General features: G+C 41.6%; 1 protein-coding gene across 3 annotated transcripts in view; it reads right to left on the bottom strand.

Annotated features, from left to right (window-relative positions):
• Positions 1-18,266, bottom strand: part of aff2 (AF4/FMR2 family, member 2) — a 133,424-nt gene that overhangs the window by 67,083 nt on the left and 48,075 nt on the right. For all 3 annotated transcript variants that reach the window (XM_076738567.1, XM_076738566.1, XM_076738568.1), the window contains exon 4: positions 17,631-18,064. In XM_076738567.1, coding sequence (XP_076594682.1) covers positions 17,631-18,064 — 434 coding nt within the window. The remainder of the gene's footprint in view (positions 1-17,630; positions 18,065-18,266) is intronic.

The raw sequence follows: 18,266 nt of genomic DNA, 5'->3' as shown, positions 1-18,266 counted from the left end.
AACTGACATGGATTTAATCTGGCTGCTGTTGTAACTTATCACAGCTACTTTTCCAGCCTGCAAGGGAAAGCTGAGCCTGGGCAGCACAAAATCCTTGAAACCAATACTTACATTGCTATTGATGAATTGGCCAAGATTTGTTTTTTTAACAGATAAGATTTTCAAAAATGTAGGTGTTACAGAGATGGCACAGATATGGGATATTTTAGAGACGTGAAAAAGTTGTGCTGACTGATAATATTGGTCTGCTACTGTGACTTCTAGTATTACTTTAACAGAGGAACTAGCTGGGGCTGTCGGTTGCGTAAGAGGAAAAGCCTCATCCCCTCATTATTTATTATGCTGATTTGAGTTGTAGGTTTGTTTTTTGATGCACATCCATCATGGCGTTCTGGTCTGTTGTTGTCCTCTAAAGTAACTGCATCCTATCAGCTGGGGCCACTTTAAAGTCCCAGAGTTGCCACTCAAGCATAAGTGACTGACAAGGTTACATTATACTCCTGTGCAAAGACATGCACGTGCACCAGTTCCCCCTCTCGTCGTCTCTTTGCTCACTCACTGGCCCTCCTCTTCCTCTCAATCCCCCCTTTTCTCTTCCATCTCACTCCTTTTCTCTCCCCCTGTTCCTCTCCCTCTCTTTCTCCATCTCATTCTCCCCACACCAAGCTGTGGAGAGGCAGATAAGGAGTTGATTTACCATCCAATTAAATGTCGTCATTGAAACATTGCTTCAAAAAAGCCTGTCGTTTTCACCCTGCTCTAATTGGCCTTCCACTAGCATGTGCATGTGTTAGGATGTGTGTGAGTGCTTGTGTGTGTGTGTGTGTGTGTGTGTGTGTGTGTGTGTGTGTGTGTGTGTGTGTGTGCCTTCTTGTGTATATCTAATGCTTTTCTTAGGAGCAGCAGATTGAGATTGTGGCAGTTTAAAAGAGGGTCATTTTAAGTTCAAACTAAGTTGTATGTGTGGATGTTTTTCTCTCTTCTGGCATAGTATGATGCTTCATATTCCTCCTTTCTTTTCTTTTCTTTTCTTTTCTTTTCTTTTCTTTTCTTTTCTTTTCTTTTCTTTTCTTTTCTACACACACAATCGTCCAGCTGAGCCAAGTTATAAACTCTGTTATGGTTTTACACCACATTTACTATCCGGTTTAGTCTTGCCTCTCACATAAACAATGTTTCAAGCAGCAGCAGCAGCAGCAGCAGCAGCTGTGTGCAGCCAAAAACCTTCAGTAAACCCTCTCTATGCTACCTGCTCAGCACCAAATGGCAGAAAGACAGAGTGAGCAGTTAGTGTGTGAAGAAACACCTGAACACCTCGGAAACAGCCGAGCAACCAGGCATATTTCTCAGGAATTAGAGACCAAAATTTAATTCCAGTGTTGCTCTGAGTCTGCTGGATATGAAAATAGGCAACTGTTTGCTGACATGTTAGCAACAGCACTGTGATAGCTCTGTGTGTCTGAGAAGCCTGTTCAGAGTATTTGATATTCACACACACACATACACACACACAATGTCTAATAGTCTGCATTTCCCATCGCTTTCTTTCTCAAGCACACATGCACACACTCTGAAAAGAGGGCTGTTATAGAATTTTAATAAATCCATGGGAAAGCGGTCTCAAAACTCATTTATCAAACATTTAACACTGACTTAGCCATTAAAGGGGGCGAGAGAGGGATAGAGGAGAATAGATTGAAGAAGAGGAGCTATGATCAATGCCAGTGGACCATATAATTGCACCAGGAGTGGTTTAGCTGAAAACATTAGCCTTGTTTTCTGATGGATCACATCCTGGAGCCGGTTAGCCAAGCTAAACGCTTCAATCTGTATTAGCACGGCCCAGAGTCATCCGTCTGCAGCAGATGTGCCACTAAAATTAGTCAAAGTTTTCTACACAATTGAAAAGCTGATAACTAAAATGCTATGTTTCCATTCAAAGGAACGAAATCTGGTGGTTATTATTAACTTTTGCTCTTGATTTAATAAGCAGATGTCGATTTTTTGCAAATTATATGCTCAATCCCTTGCATTTTCAGCACAGCTGAAATGTTTCTTCTCTTCTCCACACATCGATTTGAACTACAGCACATCATCTCCTCAGCAACAATAACTGGCACTGACCTTCCACTGAGTCATTTTTTTTTCACCTAGCACACCATCAAGCGTGCCAAGACAAGACTTTCCAGCTCACTTTCATCCCATCGCAGCATCTTTTCTGGCTGCTCTTCCCTGAAACATACTTCACATCTGTCACAAGGGAAACCATCCACTTCAGGATCCCTCTCTGCTTGCTGTTATATGGACATTTCACAATGTCACCACACAACTGGCTGCTCTGACTGACGTTCCAAGCTTCCCATGTTTAATAGAAATACATTTGTGAACAATTAGTATACATGTTAGTGAGGTAATTAGCCGACTTTTTATGCCATTATGGCAGGTCAAAGGTACCAAAACCTTAGATTTCTCTACTTGTTTCAGACTAATGGCATCAAAAACAAATCTCCCTCTTTTCAAGACCTGTTCGTCTGAAGTTGGAAGGTCAGGTATGTTTAAATAACTAACTAGCCATGGCTGGACTGCAATTTCTAGTTGAATAATGAAATGTGCTTTATAAAATAAATTCTCTCCTGTCTTAAACCGTGTCTTTTGCCACTTGTCCAATATGACTTTGCTAGACATACAGAGTAACACACATGAAGTAATGAGTTAAGAGGTTTTCCAAGACTGGATTTCCAGTCATTTGCATTATTTTGAGTGAGGCTTTCTCACGTCTGGAACAGACCCTGGGTGTTCCTGTTTCACTTTGACCTACTATTTCCTGAATAGCTCAGTCCCAAAGAAACTATAGAATTCTGCATTCAGTTTTTTACCCAATAGGCTTGTGTGTTGTTGGGTCACTTTAAGCCACAGTATTGTGTTATCTCGCTTTAGAAAACTGTCAATGCAGTCAATGGGTTTAAGTGCGGCACAACAATATTAAGAAAGTTTAATTAAATGCTACTAAGACAAACAACACTGCTTGAAGCACTTACAGCAGCACTGAGGAGTTACTGCTGTGGATGACGTCTATATTATACGACAAGGGGAGGGAGATTCACTACTGTGATTAATTGCGAACAGAACACCTCCTACATAGACCCTCACACACTCTCTTTCTCTGTGCCTCATGCACACACATTCAGTGACAAAGAAAACCCCTTTCAAAAAGAGTCACAACACATACACACACAGCCACATTAATGGAAAGAAAAGAGCTTTATGTAGTCACACACACATGCACCTCTGTTTTAATTAGAGAACAACAAGAGAATGATTGACAGGCGTGTGTGTGTGTGTGTGTGTGTGTGTGTGTGTGTGTGTGTGTGTGTGTGTGTGCATGTGCAGAGGCAAAATTCAAGTTGAGTGTATTTGATTTGTTCTGTTTGCAGGATGTGTTTGAGTGTGTGTGTTTGTGCTCGCTGTGTGTGTGGTCTGCCTGTGTGTGGTTCTCAGCATGACGTCTGTGTACCAACTAAATAAGTGCCTCTTGAGAGAGGGAACGGCCGGTGGAGGGTGGAGGGGTCCTCCGCAGTACAATAGGGCATCAGACGCATGTGTGTGTGTGTGTGTGTGTGTGTGTGTGTGTGTGTGTGTGTGTGTGTGTGTGTGTGTGTGTGTGTTCCTCCATACATTTGTATATTTATCCACGCACACAATATTCCCAGAGGACTACATAAATGCCTTTTGTCCACAAAATCACACCGTAATTTTATCTGAATTTTTGTTTCATACACTGATGGGATATTTTGTGCAGAGCACACATTAACAAAAAGAAAAGATGAAACACCTGTCATGAAAACATTATAAGGATGGCAAATCTGGGGCCACCCGTCTCTTTAGCATGCAAAATACTATGCCACAGTCATAGAGCGCTGTTAATGACAATGCTAATTGTACTTCATTTGGGCTCCACTGGCATTTAGCCACCAGTCGCCTATCACAAGTAGTTTTGATTCTTTTGATTTAGTGTATTCTTCAATTGGACCATGTCATCGTCAACAGAAGACAAAGAAGCCTGTTTAAATCAGGACAATTCAAAGGATAATTCAGCAGTTGAAGACATCCTTGTAAAAATATACTCCACATTAGCAAAGTGGCTGACAAGCAACCAGTTAACACCTGACTTGTTAGTCTTCAGCTGATCAATAAGGAGCCACTTGCTCAACTTGCAAAATTAGCACTAATTGAAATTAACATATAGAAACGCTAATAGAGATCAATACATGTTTTAAATGTATATTGATTTTTAATGCAAGTACTTTTATTAAGACAGACCAGAGGACAGCAAGAGACACAGAGACACAGAAATGAGCAAAACACAGCCAGTCACAAACAAACAAACAGATAATGACACACATCTCTAAAAATGTTCACAATCAAAAGCTTAATTTCATCCAATTGGATGAGACTTCCAAGTTTCAGTGTCCTTTGAGGTTACTTCCATTCACAGGATGCAAAGAACTGAAAGACAATCTTCCCAAGATCAGTATTTATTTGTGGTTTATCAAGAGTTAGCCAGTCCTGTGATCTGCTCTGACGAACTATACTATTATTATATTTGAGCAGACATGTGATATGGAGGCAGCTTTGGTTTAGGCTTTTTGGATTTTTTTTTTTTTTTTTTTGTGGTACAATGAATTTCCTTGACTTTCTCGAGGCTCTCTTGAGACAGTTTCTTAAAAGATGTCATGAGTCTGCTAGTCTAACACGAAGAGAACTGTGGCCACAAGCAGTGAAAGTTTAACCTGTGATGTACCAGATGGTTTGTTACGCTGAACCACGTGGGAGGTCGTCCATGGAAACAGTTTGGAAAAGGGAAGGCGCTTCCAAAAAAGACTTGGCGTCTGATTGGATGATCACAGTCTATCATGGGCAAACTTCAACCAATCAGATCAACACACCATTTGACATCTTGTCTCTTCCTTCAAAGAAGAAATACTCTGCAGTTCTGATGGAGCTGATGCTACAGTAACATCTCCGCTAACCTGTTTAGGAGCCACCATTGTTGATTTTGAGCAAACAGTCGCTTCTCTCTCTGTCGTCAAATCTAAAGCACGCCCGCCAGAAGCTGCCAGTTGTTCTTCATAGGATGCCGATTGGTTTCAACCACTGTATGTCGGCCAAAGGTGCGTAACTTGCAGCCTGGTATCTCCTGATCTCCAGTAGCACAAGGAAAGACGAAAGTCAGCAAACTGACTCAGTAATGTCAGCTATATAACAATATCCATCTAAAGTTTGCTGGCATTAGCTAACCGTTAGCTACTGGTCACACCAGACCACATCAGTAGGTTTTGCTGCCGTAGAAGCAGAGTTCAGCTTTTCATTTGTAAGCAGATTACATTATTCATTCTTTAAAAAAGATACATGGTCTCCCTTTAAATAGCAGCACCTGAACATAAACAGAGTTGAGTAATAACAGCCCTTATGCTCACATAGTAGACCAGTACATTAAAAAGCAAAAACAAAAAAGAAACTGCAGAATATTTTTGGACTGTCTTTGTCCCACATTGATATCTTTATTGTGTTCCTCCTCCTCCGTCTCCCTCCACTGTCTGCTAGAAGTACCATAAAGCGTGTTAAGGAATAAGCTACATCTGCACAGGTTACCCAGCAGAGACATCTCAGCACCATCACAGGTGCCAGTGCTGGCCCTCTGCCCAGACGCTGACAACCACAGAGCTATAAAATGAGGTGAGACCCGTGTGACTTCACAGGTAAGCTGTGTGTGTTTACACCGCAGCCAAAAGCACTGCTGCAGTATTTCACACCACGGTGGTGCAGACACACTCGCAGGATGACAAGTGAGCGAAGTTGTGACACACAAACACACACTGCACACTTTTGTCATTCAAAGCCTCGGCTCTTCCCTTCGTCAGTCGGAAATAACGCCTGGAGGTCAGATTAATTATATATTTCTCACTTTGTGAACGTCCCTCTTTCACCTGGACACTTAAATTCAATTAAAATCAAAGCTTTTTCTTTGTCTTTTTTTCTGTTTATTCCAAACAAGCACATTATTTCCTGTGTGCGAGAAAATGTGTAATTACTTTGACAAAATAAACAGTAAATGAACACTTCTCTCGCATAATCTCCCTCCTCGACTCTTCTTCTGTTGTCTCAGCAGTCCAGCCCTGCTATTCTATTTTTCCCCCTCTCTCTTTCTCTTTATCTCCCCCACTTTCCTGTCGTTCCCCCTCTCTTCCTCATCCTCCCTTCTTCCACTCCTCCCTCTCAATGCAGTTTAAGTCTAAATCAGGGGATTTGGGGGTGTTAAGAGTTGAGGTGTAAAACACCGGCTGGTTCTCTGTAAGCTCCTAAGAGGAGAAAATAATCCAACACAAAGTCTTTTTCTCAACAGCAGCTCTCCTCCCCCCTAATCACCCTATTAGCTGCCTCTCCTCTCCTCCTCTCCTCTCCTCAATGGAGAGTAAGGGTCCGAGACCAAACTGTTTTTCTACAGGCTGATGATTTGGTGCCTGTGGCCTAATAATTTATCACATAGACCAAATAAGACCGTCTTGTTAGCCATCAGTCATGGTTGTTTGACTGAGTTTGTAAGATTCTGCCTATATTAACATCCATTTAAATCACCAGTGGTGTAGCCGGCTGTGCACACCACTAACAATGACAAGGCATTTGTTCTGATTGCAGGATGCCTCTTGTTCAATCAGCCAATCACGATTCATGTTTATTGATACAGGGCATTTCCATAAATCTCTCGGCTTTGTGCCGAACGTGGCGAGGGTCATCTCTCACCGCCAGACTTAATATCAAGGAACAATACATAAACCTGAGAAATGCAAAGAATTTGGCAAAGAACGACTGGGGGAGCCATTTAATCGGCTATCTTCCATGTAATCTCTGTGACTCTTTCTACCGTTCGGTCTCCCCTAGAACTTAATAATAAACAGAAAAAGAACAGAAAACGTTGTTTCCTCTCACTTTCCTCCCCGGTCATATCTCTGCTCCCTCTCTCTTCCCCTCTCTCCATCTCCAATGCTCTCTCACCCATCTCTCTCATTTTCCGCCTCTCACTTCCATCCTTCTCCCTCTCTCTCTTTTTTATATTCATAGGATTTTAAAATGTCTGTAATGGCCCTGGTAGATCAAAACACTCCTTCTCCCACTGTGTTTACGTCCGTGTGTGTGTGTGTGTGCACGCGCGTGTGTGTGTGTGATTTGCATATCAGGGCTATGCTCTGATTGGCAAACTGGCAACGCAGAGCCCAGCGGGGCATTTTTTTATTAAAAGGCCTTACCACACACAAACACACACAAACACACACACGCAAACACATACACAAAGTTAGGAGCAGCCACTGGCCTGTATCAGAACCTAATGAATAATACTAAAGAGGTAGCAGTAGGGGTTCTCCATGTATTGTTCTGTAATGCCAAGAGCAATAAAGATTTTTATTGCCATATTTTTATGGGCACCAGACATAAGCTGCTATGGAATAGTCAGACCAGTTTTTTATTGTCTAAAATGAAGTTGCATAGTAATTTATTATATTTTACTAGTCAAGATGTATAAGTATTAACTAGGATGTTTTATTACCTGAACATGCTGTGAAATTAATATTATCGCATTAAAACAGTGCAGCATGTCACTATGAATCACATATCAGCAATGTGCTCAGGACAACATAAAAGACATCTGAATAAGGAAATAATCTGGAATCTTGAGGAACGAATCTACAAATGACACGCCTCTTTTATTAAATTACATCAAGAATTCAGTCAGACACGAGGTTCTGTGAAGTATTATGTGAAGTAGGCTACATCCTCATGAGAATATGATACAGAACATGGACTTACCAGTGGAACAATGGAAAAAAGGTATTTTTTAGAGGAAAGCGGGCAGTCCACTTTACTTGGCACCATGTGGGGCATACAAAAGAATAAATGTACTTCCAGAACTGAAAGCTCCCGCAAGATCAGAAGAGATAATATAGTGGGATATAATGAGCAGCAAGGGCCAGAAAAAAATTAGAAAATTATATTTCCTCAAAGCGTAGCTGTGTGACTGTGAGACCAGCCCAGTATCTCACCAAAGCATGTAATATACCCACCGATTCACTAGAGAGTAGCGTGCTTCACCTAGACCTGAAAAGTCCACACATCTATGAAGGTACAGAACCAGCGGGGTGTGATAATGATCGTAGTGAAGGACCAAGCGACACATCCGAGACTGAAAAATTAAGCCAACGCAGAAGTGCCAAAGTGCAGTTCCTTGAATGGCCACTTGAAGGTAGCATCAAACGCAACACAATCCCCAGAGACTCCCATATTAAAAATATCTACTGAAGCAGCATGCTAACCAGCTAGCTCTGGCCAGTCCTGTCTTGTAATACCACTTTGTACCTCAAGAGGCGATAATGAGTCACTTTAGAATCCAGTCTGCTCAGTCTGCTAACATGAGAGGATGAGGGTGAAGCTGCCCCGAGGGCATATTCTAATCTCTTGTCAATCATGTTAAAGGTACTGCCCCCAGTTGGTTAATGAACGGAACAATAAATGCGATGATTGCTAAAGTTCTTGGCAAGTGACCATGATGACACCACCACCCATTCGTGGCCAGAAACCACGAATGACGGCAAAGACAAGAAGTGATAGTAATCGAAGCAAAACAGGGTTTAACATTTCTGTTGCCTTCCACCATTGAAGACAGTTGTTGTCAAGAAGAGGGATGAAGTTGTTGAACTCGCAACATGTCTTCTTGACTGGTACGTAAACTGCTGTTAATACTAATGATGGCTATTTAGCAATAGTTTATATTAGTAGGAAATTCTGTAACGTTACTGACAGCGTGCAAATTTAGCTGTTTCTTGGTACGTGGTTCAGACCGGCTAGAACAGCTCTAATATGGGAGGGACTGTCTCTTCAGACAACCGTGGACACATCAACTTCCTGGGGAATTGCTGCCCCAAATTTGTAACCCAATTCGTACATATAAGACCTTTAAGTAAGATTTTGAATGTGCGACTTTCTTTTGAAGCATCTGAATACTTCCACCTGCTTAAAATTCTTTCACTGAAATGTCACAGACTCAGGTTTTACACTGTGAATTAAAGACTTGACTGTGTGAACCCATGACATCAGGTACATGCTACTGCTGGCACACTAAGCCTCCAAATCACTCCAGCAGACCATGTGGAAGCTGCAGTTAAAGTGCAGAGATTGACTGCTGTGACCCCCCCAGTCAGCGATCACTGGGAGCCATTGCGTGTGGACCGCTCGGCCCTGCCCCCTACTCGAACCGCAGACCTCAGATCCACCAGTGTTGCGTGTCTGGAAATTTTTAAATAACAGCAGTTTCATCTGACCAGCCTCTCGAAAAATGTCCAATTCAGATGGTATGAAGGGGTTTTACTGAGGAGCAAGCTGCTGATTACTGCAGCTAATCCAGTCAACAGAGCTGTGCTGTTAATTCTCGGGGTAAACAGTTCATCTGAAATCATATTCTGCCTGTTATAAGCAGCATCACTTTATAACTAACTGCTCTGTGGCAACCGCAATCAGTAAACCACCATCCTCTATGTGTGTATGCATGTGTGTGTGTGTTTGCTCTCTCTTAGGAGAAAGCGAACATAAAGAGAAATGTAGCGACGTACTTTTGATTTTGTCAGCAATGATTTGTCTGATGCTGACACGCTATTCGCTCTCTAGCTGCTCGTATATCGTCACATAACGTAATCAAACATCAACACTTCATCATCACAGAGCACTGCCATCTCCAGATCACCCTGTCCCAAACATCAAGATGATCTTAGCTGTTAAACAGAGGCCAGTCTACGCCAGGCTGCTCCTCTGTGATCTTTCTTATCACTCGGCAGGCATTACTGCGATGACACCCCAGCAGCACCTTGCTGATGGGAGACCTCCCCTCTGCTATTTGGCTAAAGTGTATTTCTCCCCAAGCACCCTCTTCTCTGTCTTACTGCAGCCACTCAAGAGAAGTCTGATTCATTGGACTGTACTCTTTGTTTCTAGACGACGATTTTATGATCCTTTTATTATCAGCATAAAAGCTAAATCGTTTCATCTCCCTCTCTCTGCAGAGGCAATTAGTCTGCTTTATGAAAATCAAATAAATTAAAGCATTAAAAAGCTTTCACTGAGTCACAGAGGAGCCTTGAGTTCACACGACTGCTACGGTATCACCACTCCAAGTTTCTAGAAAGTACGCAGTGCCTATAAGTATATAGGTACTGATACAGTGACTGGTGGTGTCGTTAGTGTGTATCTGCATGTATGTCTCGGTCGTGAGTTGACAGGCTGCCTGAGGGAAAGAGAGGCCTGATGGGTATTATGCAAATGAGGCCAGCTGTTTGCTGCATTGGCAGACTCCTCATAACTCTCTTGTAGTTTGGTGGAAGTGAGAAAATATTTCATCCATTTCCCTCAATGCCACATTCTCTTGCCTTTTCTTTATTTCCTCAGAGATGTTATATATGTGTGTGTGTGTATATATATATATATATATATATATGTAATTTTACATACACCCTGCCCACATTTTACCATTATTCCCCTGTGTCTGCCCGACTATCCATCTGCACTGATACAGTATGTACAAACAGGGAAAGCTTCCTTCAGCAATTGTTGCATTGTGCAGTGTGGAGTAAATCATTCTGAGGCTCTGAATCCATAGCTCACTGAAAAACAAACAGTTTTCCATGAATAGGTCTCATGTTAATTCAGATATTTTATAACTGCAGCCACTTTCAGTCAGTCTGCAGAAAGCTTCCGTCCTCATTGTCGTATCTTCTATCTTTGGTGAATTTCTCTCTAAAATACGCTTTATTTCTGACTTCTGACTCTCCGCTACACTTCAAATCAAAGAGGATTCACTCGGACAGTAAAGTCTATTTATATTCATCTCCCTTTCCTTTGTCTCTCTCCTTCTGATGCTCTCTAATCTGTACCAAACCACTTCCCTGTGGTTGCAGACACCATCTCTGATGGGTGGGTCCCTTAGCATGTTACTAGGTTAAGCATCTGGAGGGACTCTTCTTTCAATGCTGTTTTCATGTACACATTGTGCTCATACTTGTGTGTAAAAAACATAATCTTAAAAGCAGTATTAATTCATTTTCTGAAGCGCTGGAGCGAGCTGTAAGCACTGACATAGTAACACCTTATGAAGATGCTGCAGGCATTATTAAAGAGCTGTCTATCTGTCAGACTCTGAACAACATTACAATTTATTTGGAGGTGTGTTTGTGTCCACCTGATGAATGTAAATCTCTCTTGTACCTCTGTTTTGCCCTCAAACAAACTCCTGAGGGAAATATCGGGCTCTTTAGCTGCTAAATGCACCACTCTGCTCACTCTTGGTTCATCATAGTGAGTTTATCTGAGCTTTTTGTTCAACATAGCATGATTTCGCTCGAACCAATCATTAAAGCTGTGGGCCGCCAAACCAAAACAATGAGCTGAAAGATGCTAAAAAGCTCTACAGTGTGTTGGATGATAATTATCTGTGGGTTCATCATTGCCATCGACCTCTCTCACATTACACATAGCCCTTTTAATCCATTGTGAACAGAAAAATATAGATTAGTGTGCCTTTAAAATGACCCTTTGCTCTAGAAAGCCAGCAAAGTGCTGTTTGGATAAGAAGTTTAAAAAGCAATACATCTACTTTCTAACCATTGCAGACGTGTTCTTCATGCAGTGACTCCATTTGCCAGTTAATCATTGCAGCTGATGCTGATTTGCTCTGGCTTCTCTGAGTCAAAGATGCCTCATGTAGCAATTTAATATGCAGATGAGCATATGACATCATCGGGCACCTTCCAACAACACTTACTTTCCCTGAAGCGTCAGCAGCACAGATGTCAACATCACATTTAACCTTCCAGAATAAAGTTAGCAGCTAAAATATTCCAGGCAACTTCAGCGCAGCCTTTTGCACTTTGTTCAATGTGTTATTTTGTTCAAGTGTCTCAAATCCAACCACAACTGTTTCTCATCTTTTGAAGTAGGAGAAAAACACAAAAGGTACATTTCAGAATACGCATTTGACTAAATGTCATTGGTTTTCGTGCTGTGACAATTATGTGATAATTTTAACAGTTTTAAGTAGGTCTGACCTGAATGCTTCGAAGCGTAGAAGCTTCCACCGTTGCCATGGTAATTGAAGCCCCAAAAATGGTATTCGGGGCAGCCCTAAATTTAAGCTTGGTTAGCATCAATCACTTTCAGGTTTCAAACTGCCTTCTAAAAATCATCATTTCTGTCCGGCTGTCCCTAAATAACCCGTTCGGCACATCGTGCGTTCTGCTGCCTCAGAACAGAAACCAGTCTCTGCTGAAACATAAAGAACTTCGACAGTCGGCACATTAGAGGGAAAGAAGCTAAATTTAGAACAGAGTAAGTCCATCTCCATTCAGTTTAACCAGCTTCTTAGGCTGACATCCGTTTTTAGAAGTGTGTATTCCCACGTTCACTTCTATCAGTGTGTTATATAAAGCAGGATCTTTTCAAGTAAAAAGGCATAAATGAATGCTTTCTCTCTGAGAGCACAATTGATTTGGTTGGTGTTAGCCTGGTGGTGATTACTGACTGGAGGTCTTAGTCTACCCGGCTTCTTATTTACCGCTACATTAGTGGTGAGGCGCCGTACGCACCTCTACACACGCCTGACGGGAACACCACAGCGGACCCTCAAATCAGTGTGAAATTACATCTGCTCTATACTTTGAACTACATGTAAATGAAACTTGTCACAGTGCTGTTGGAAATGTCACCTGTCACCTCCATGTTTACCTTCTCGAAGCCTCGCTGGCAGGGCCTCACAAATATACTTGTAAATCCACCTGACTTCAATGTTGTTTACCTGAATGAGAATGCAGTGGAGACTGTGAGCAATTGAATGTCACTAAAAGCGTCGCGACAGCTCGACTTCATGTGACGAAGTGTTTCTGTGAAGCATAAACATTTCTTGGTGTTCTTTGGCTTCTTTTTCCCCTTTAGGGCTAAGAGACAGGGTCTGTTCCTCTTTTAGAACAGCATTTTTGCATAAGCCTTCTGAATTTTTGTGACTTTGTGATACCTTTAGAGTTAGTAAATTACAAAGGATGTCTTTAAAGATATTTTTACATATTTTAACAATGGATCAAAAGACTACATGATGTGGAAGGGTCACATATAATTATAACCCCACTCGGCACTTCCCCTCGGCTCTGCTGTGAATGTGACTATCTTTCAGCTCATTGTTTTGGTTTCACGGCCCACAACTTAACTGTTTCAGTTCAGTCCCACTGAGAGCAGCAGCTGTTCGCCCTGAAGAAGTTCTGAAAACCACTGCACACTACCTGCCCAGCACGACACACAAACCAGATACAGTAAGAGACTAGCTGGTGAACAAAGTGGATCATTTAGCAGCTAAAGAGCCAAACATTTGTCCAGTGACTCCAAGTGATGGCTTATATATGCAAATGTTACTTAAACAGCTTGTTCCACTGTCCCCAGACGACCAAAGAAGTAAAAAGGGCCTTAACAATGTATTTTCCTCATTCGGCTCGAGTGAGCTGATTCCACATGAGCACACTAATTTAATAAAGTTTGGTTGTGGTTATTTCACATTTGAATGATCTGTTTTTCTTTCTCTTTTCTTTCCATGGTTAGAAGTTAGGAAAAGATGACGTCACATACTGTGCACCAATCAGGATACAGCAGCATCTGAATGAGAAACCGATGACGGTCATCAAATGTGATCAATCCACACCCACACAGTCCTGAGGAAAGAGATTTGTGTGTTTTGGAGTGTTAAACTCTTAATAAATAATAAGTACAGATACTGTTATTGAATTTTGATGGTAGCTTATTTAGTCATGAATATTTAATGTTATAAATAAATAATGCACTTTTTAATGGGCTTTAAAGATCCCCTCTACACATATAACACATTGAAGACGTATAAAATAATGTGCACTCTCCTCCTTTTCCTTCATTGAAAAATCCAGTTTCCACACATATAAACATCTTCAGTTTCAAAGTTTAACCACTGGACACAAGATGTCTCCTACTTGTCTAAGTCTATTCTCAATGTGCCCTGGAGGCTTCAAGATCCCACATCATACTCGTGTAAGCTTCATACTGGTCCATGATTGGCTTCAGACTACCTGTGAAGTCCTAAATCCTGCTGGTGCGGTATGTTCAGGTGTTAAGATTAAAGGTGAGCACAGGGAAACTTCAGCAGATGAAAGTGAAAACAGTCTTCTCGGGTCAAACTCTGCATGTACCGTACATCACTCTGCACAGTGAAGCTCTGAGTGAAGGAAGACTCCAAGTGTTCAATGTGTGTGCTTTACTTTTCAATAAGTCTCTATTCTTACCTGATTCTTGGTTCGACACAGCAGATATCGACTTGCCGTTGGCCGTTTGTAATGAAACCAAAGCAGTAATAGCTAAACATCATAATATTTCACACTGGATTTAATCAAAGTAAAATCGTGCAGTGCCTCACACTTTGAGCTGCTGACAGCAACTAAATGTTTGTGCGTGCGTGTGTGCGTGTGTGTGTGTGTGTGCAGCAGTAAATTTAAGCCTACTGTAACTGTTAGGAAAAGATCAATAGTGTTACAGTATCACTCTCCCTGCCTCTCTCTCTCTTACACAAAGACACACACGCACACACACACACACACACACACTTGGGAATAATGGGCTCGAATCAATAATTCTATAGTGCTAACAGAAAGCTTCCACAGCAGTTTAAAGGCTTACTGCACACATGGACACACACACACACACACACACACACACACACACACACACACACAGTCTTATACACACTCACAATATCACTGAACACTCAACAACAGAACTGTGAGCCAAATATTGAGTATTTCAAACACATTCATGGCACCTGAACTAATTTGAAAACCGTTAAATGGAAAATCAATCATGCTGATTCACTCCACAGGAATTTCCTTTATTGGTGTTGCCTTCACGTGACGCCCTGTTACCATTTTTACTATGTTGTTGAACTTTCCGTTCGCACGTTCACTAATCAAAGGGTAAAATGTTTGCAGGCGTAAAATGAGCATCGGGGTTCTCTTACGTTTACGGGGTAAGTCTTACGTTTGGTGTCTGGATGTCTGGTTCAATCCTCTGGTTTGCTGCTATCAGCTGTTTAAGCTGCAGAACACATCCAATAACTCATCTAACCAGAACAAATACAGCGATGATAAGGTGCTGTAATCAGTCAGTCATTGTCTTCCACCATCCCTCCTTACTCTCTCTGCCTCTTCCTCTCCACCCGCCCTCCATCTCTCATCATCGCTCTCCCCTTTTCCTCTCATATCCCTCTCCTCCTCCCCCTCAGTCAGTATTGAGTTTGCATTTTCCTTCCAACAAACTCTCGCCGGAATAAATATGAGAGGAGTGAAAACTAAACGGTAAGGAGGCGATAACGGAGCATCCGTGGATGTGTGGGTGAAACAAAGTGAAAGAAACCACTCACGGCCATGAATGTACTTACTCTCTCTCTCACCCTCCATAAGAAAGTGTTGAAAGTAAAGTATATTTTAATTCTGTCCCTGTCTCCCCTGTCTCCCTTGCTTTCTCCTTCTCTGTGCCATATGCTCAAAGCTCCATCTCGGGCTCATTTGGAGTGCTACATACACACACAAACACGCACACACACACACACACACACACATACACACACACACACCAGCTCTATCAAAGCACAGGAACAGCTGGCTTGCTCGATATGGATGACTACTCGCCTGTCAACCAGTTTCACACAGCAAACACACACGCACACAGTACACACACACACACAGACACACACACACACACATCATCATCAAGCCTGGTGTTTCTTGCTGTTTTGAAAATGAAAGCGAGTGAGAGATATATCCAGGGAGAGAGAGAGAGAGGGAGCAGGTCAGAGAGTTAAGTGAGTGAATCAGAGACTGAGTGAGAGACGTGTGGAGGAGCTTTGTATGGCCACACTCATTTGACGTTATAATTAGCTAAATGTATAAATATTCACCATGATCTCATTAACAAAATCATCATACAGAGTGCTGGATTAGAAAGAGGAAGAGTTGCTGTTATTGTGGAAAAATGCAAACATGCACTCACACCCACAACATCAGAGGCACAGACGGCGCGTGTCACTGTCAACCAGCTGAACCAAACATGCACGAAAACATTTTAGCTTCTATTTTTTTCCGGGCTGAGTGTGATTTGTACCCTTAGAATAATGTTAGGTGCCTTTAAGAAAGAAGGGGGCATTGATGTCTCCCGCATGAGCAACACTATATTCAGTTATTTAAGTGCTAATAATTATTCATTTAATTTGTTTTGAACAATTAAACTATATCTTGGCTGTCATATTGAAATAATGAAAAATAAAGAATTAAAGGTGCATTTGGTCGTTCATATTTACTATTAATGGCCACATGTGATGAGTTGTTCATGCAGTGAAGTGGAAAAGCTCTCTTTCTAAATTTCACATATTTCCGGTTGAAATGTGATATCACAGTGGAAAAAGAGGCATGGACGGATCATTCGTAGGCGCAAACTGATCAGATATCTGTTTTGAGAAGAAAAGCAGTTTCATTTGATGAGGAGGGTTTGCTCAAAAATCAATTGTTTTCTTGGTTGGAGCGTTTATTTCTGTCAATGGACTACAAGAAAACCATACACTGTGAAAAATAATAGATTTTACACAAATGCGTTATTTTGCTGCTTTTTTCCCTGACGTGTAAATCAACGGTGAATGAAGGTGTAGAAGTGCTGTCCTGCTGGTCTGTGTGGGCTGAAACTTTTAAGAGCATAGTACTTCTGACCACTGACGTCACTGCGGATGCTTCAGTCGTCTGTCAAATCAAAGCCTCTGTTGTAACATCACTGACTGGGATGTGGCCCAAAGTCCAACATGCTGAAAGTTTCCACATGTAGAGTTTTACATGCACAAAATATTCAGATTTTTGCATTCATTCCAACATCCAAAACAATATTACTATTAAGCTGTTTACGTGACTAACGAATATTCCAGTCTACATGCAGCTGTGCATACTCTGATCGACGACATTGATGACGACATGACTTTCATTCATTCAGTCATAAACAGGCAAGCAAGTGTTGCAAACTATGGTTAGACAACATCAACATATGTGTTATTCAGAAAATAAGACATATGTTGAAAAGAATAAGGCCTAATTCAGAAAATCCAACTGGAATATGCTGTTTACATGACCCATATAAAATTAAGAATATTAGAATATTAGGATGTCATATTTGGACTAATAGTGGAATATTAGAGTGCATGTAAACGTTGTCATTGTGACCTAAGGATTATTTTAAATATTTGGTCCACTGTTGAGTTGTTAATATTTTGCTAAGGGTTAACGTGTATCTTACAAAACAATAATTAGCTTTGAGCTATCATCAAAATTCAGCTCATGAGCTAAACTGTTATCTAATTTGGAAATAACCAAATTGTAAATAACATGATCTGCTACTGGATCATATTAACTTCTTGCCAATTAGTCTTCATTACACCATTTATTACTTAGGAATATGATGTGGATATGAAGTCATAGAGCTTGTTCTCTTACCTCCCCCGCATGGCTGAGACTCAATTTTGGCAGTTTATTCTTCACATTCCCAGAGTTTCCTCCGTAAGCCTGACTGTTGTTAAATCCCTCTGTGGCCACTAGAGGGGGTTTAAGCTGGGGAGAGTCACTAGGTGCCTGGTCCTGGCCATCCATTGGTCGAACATACGCTGTGGGCTTCTGCTGCACTGCAATTGGCTTCCCTGATAGGCTACCAGGTGGAAAGGTGGGGGTAGTCAGTCCAGATGTGGGAGTGGTTAGACCGGGAGTAGGCGTCGTCAGAACTGACGTGGAAGCCAGTGGGGACGAGGACATAGACAGGTGAGAGCCCATCTCATTTTCAAATGGGGAGGATTTAAAATGTCCGCCATTTTCTGTGTTAGTGGAAGACTTAAAATGGCCACCATCCATGGTGGAAGATCTAAAATTGCCACCATCTGCAAAAGAGAAAGAGAAAAGCCACAGAAAACCAAAGACACACCTGTTATTGCAGAATATTGCTCTGCTCCATGCTGTCAAAATCTAATGAAGGTTGAAAGCCAAAAATTCTCCCCCAGATGGATGGAGCCAATCACAATCAAAGCAAATTATGTGTTGCTTGGTGGTTTAGAAATCAACTGAAAGATGTGGTTATCATCG

This window comes from Chaetodon auriga, chromosome 9 (assembly GCF_051107435.1).
Source record: "Chaetodon auriga isolate fChaAug3 chromosome 9, fChaAug3.hap1, whole genome shotgun sequence".
NCBI classification, from domain to species: domain Eukaryota; kingdom Metazoa; phylum Chordata; class Actinopteri; order Chaetodontiformes; family Chaetodontidae; genus Chaetodon; species Chaetodon auriga.
The sequence above is the reverse complement of the archived record's forward strand: the minus strand, read 5'-3'. Positions and strand labels throughout refer to the sequence as shown.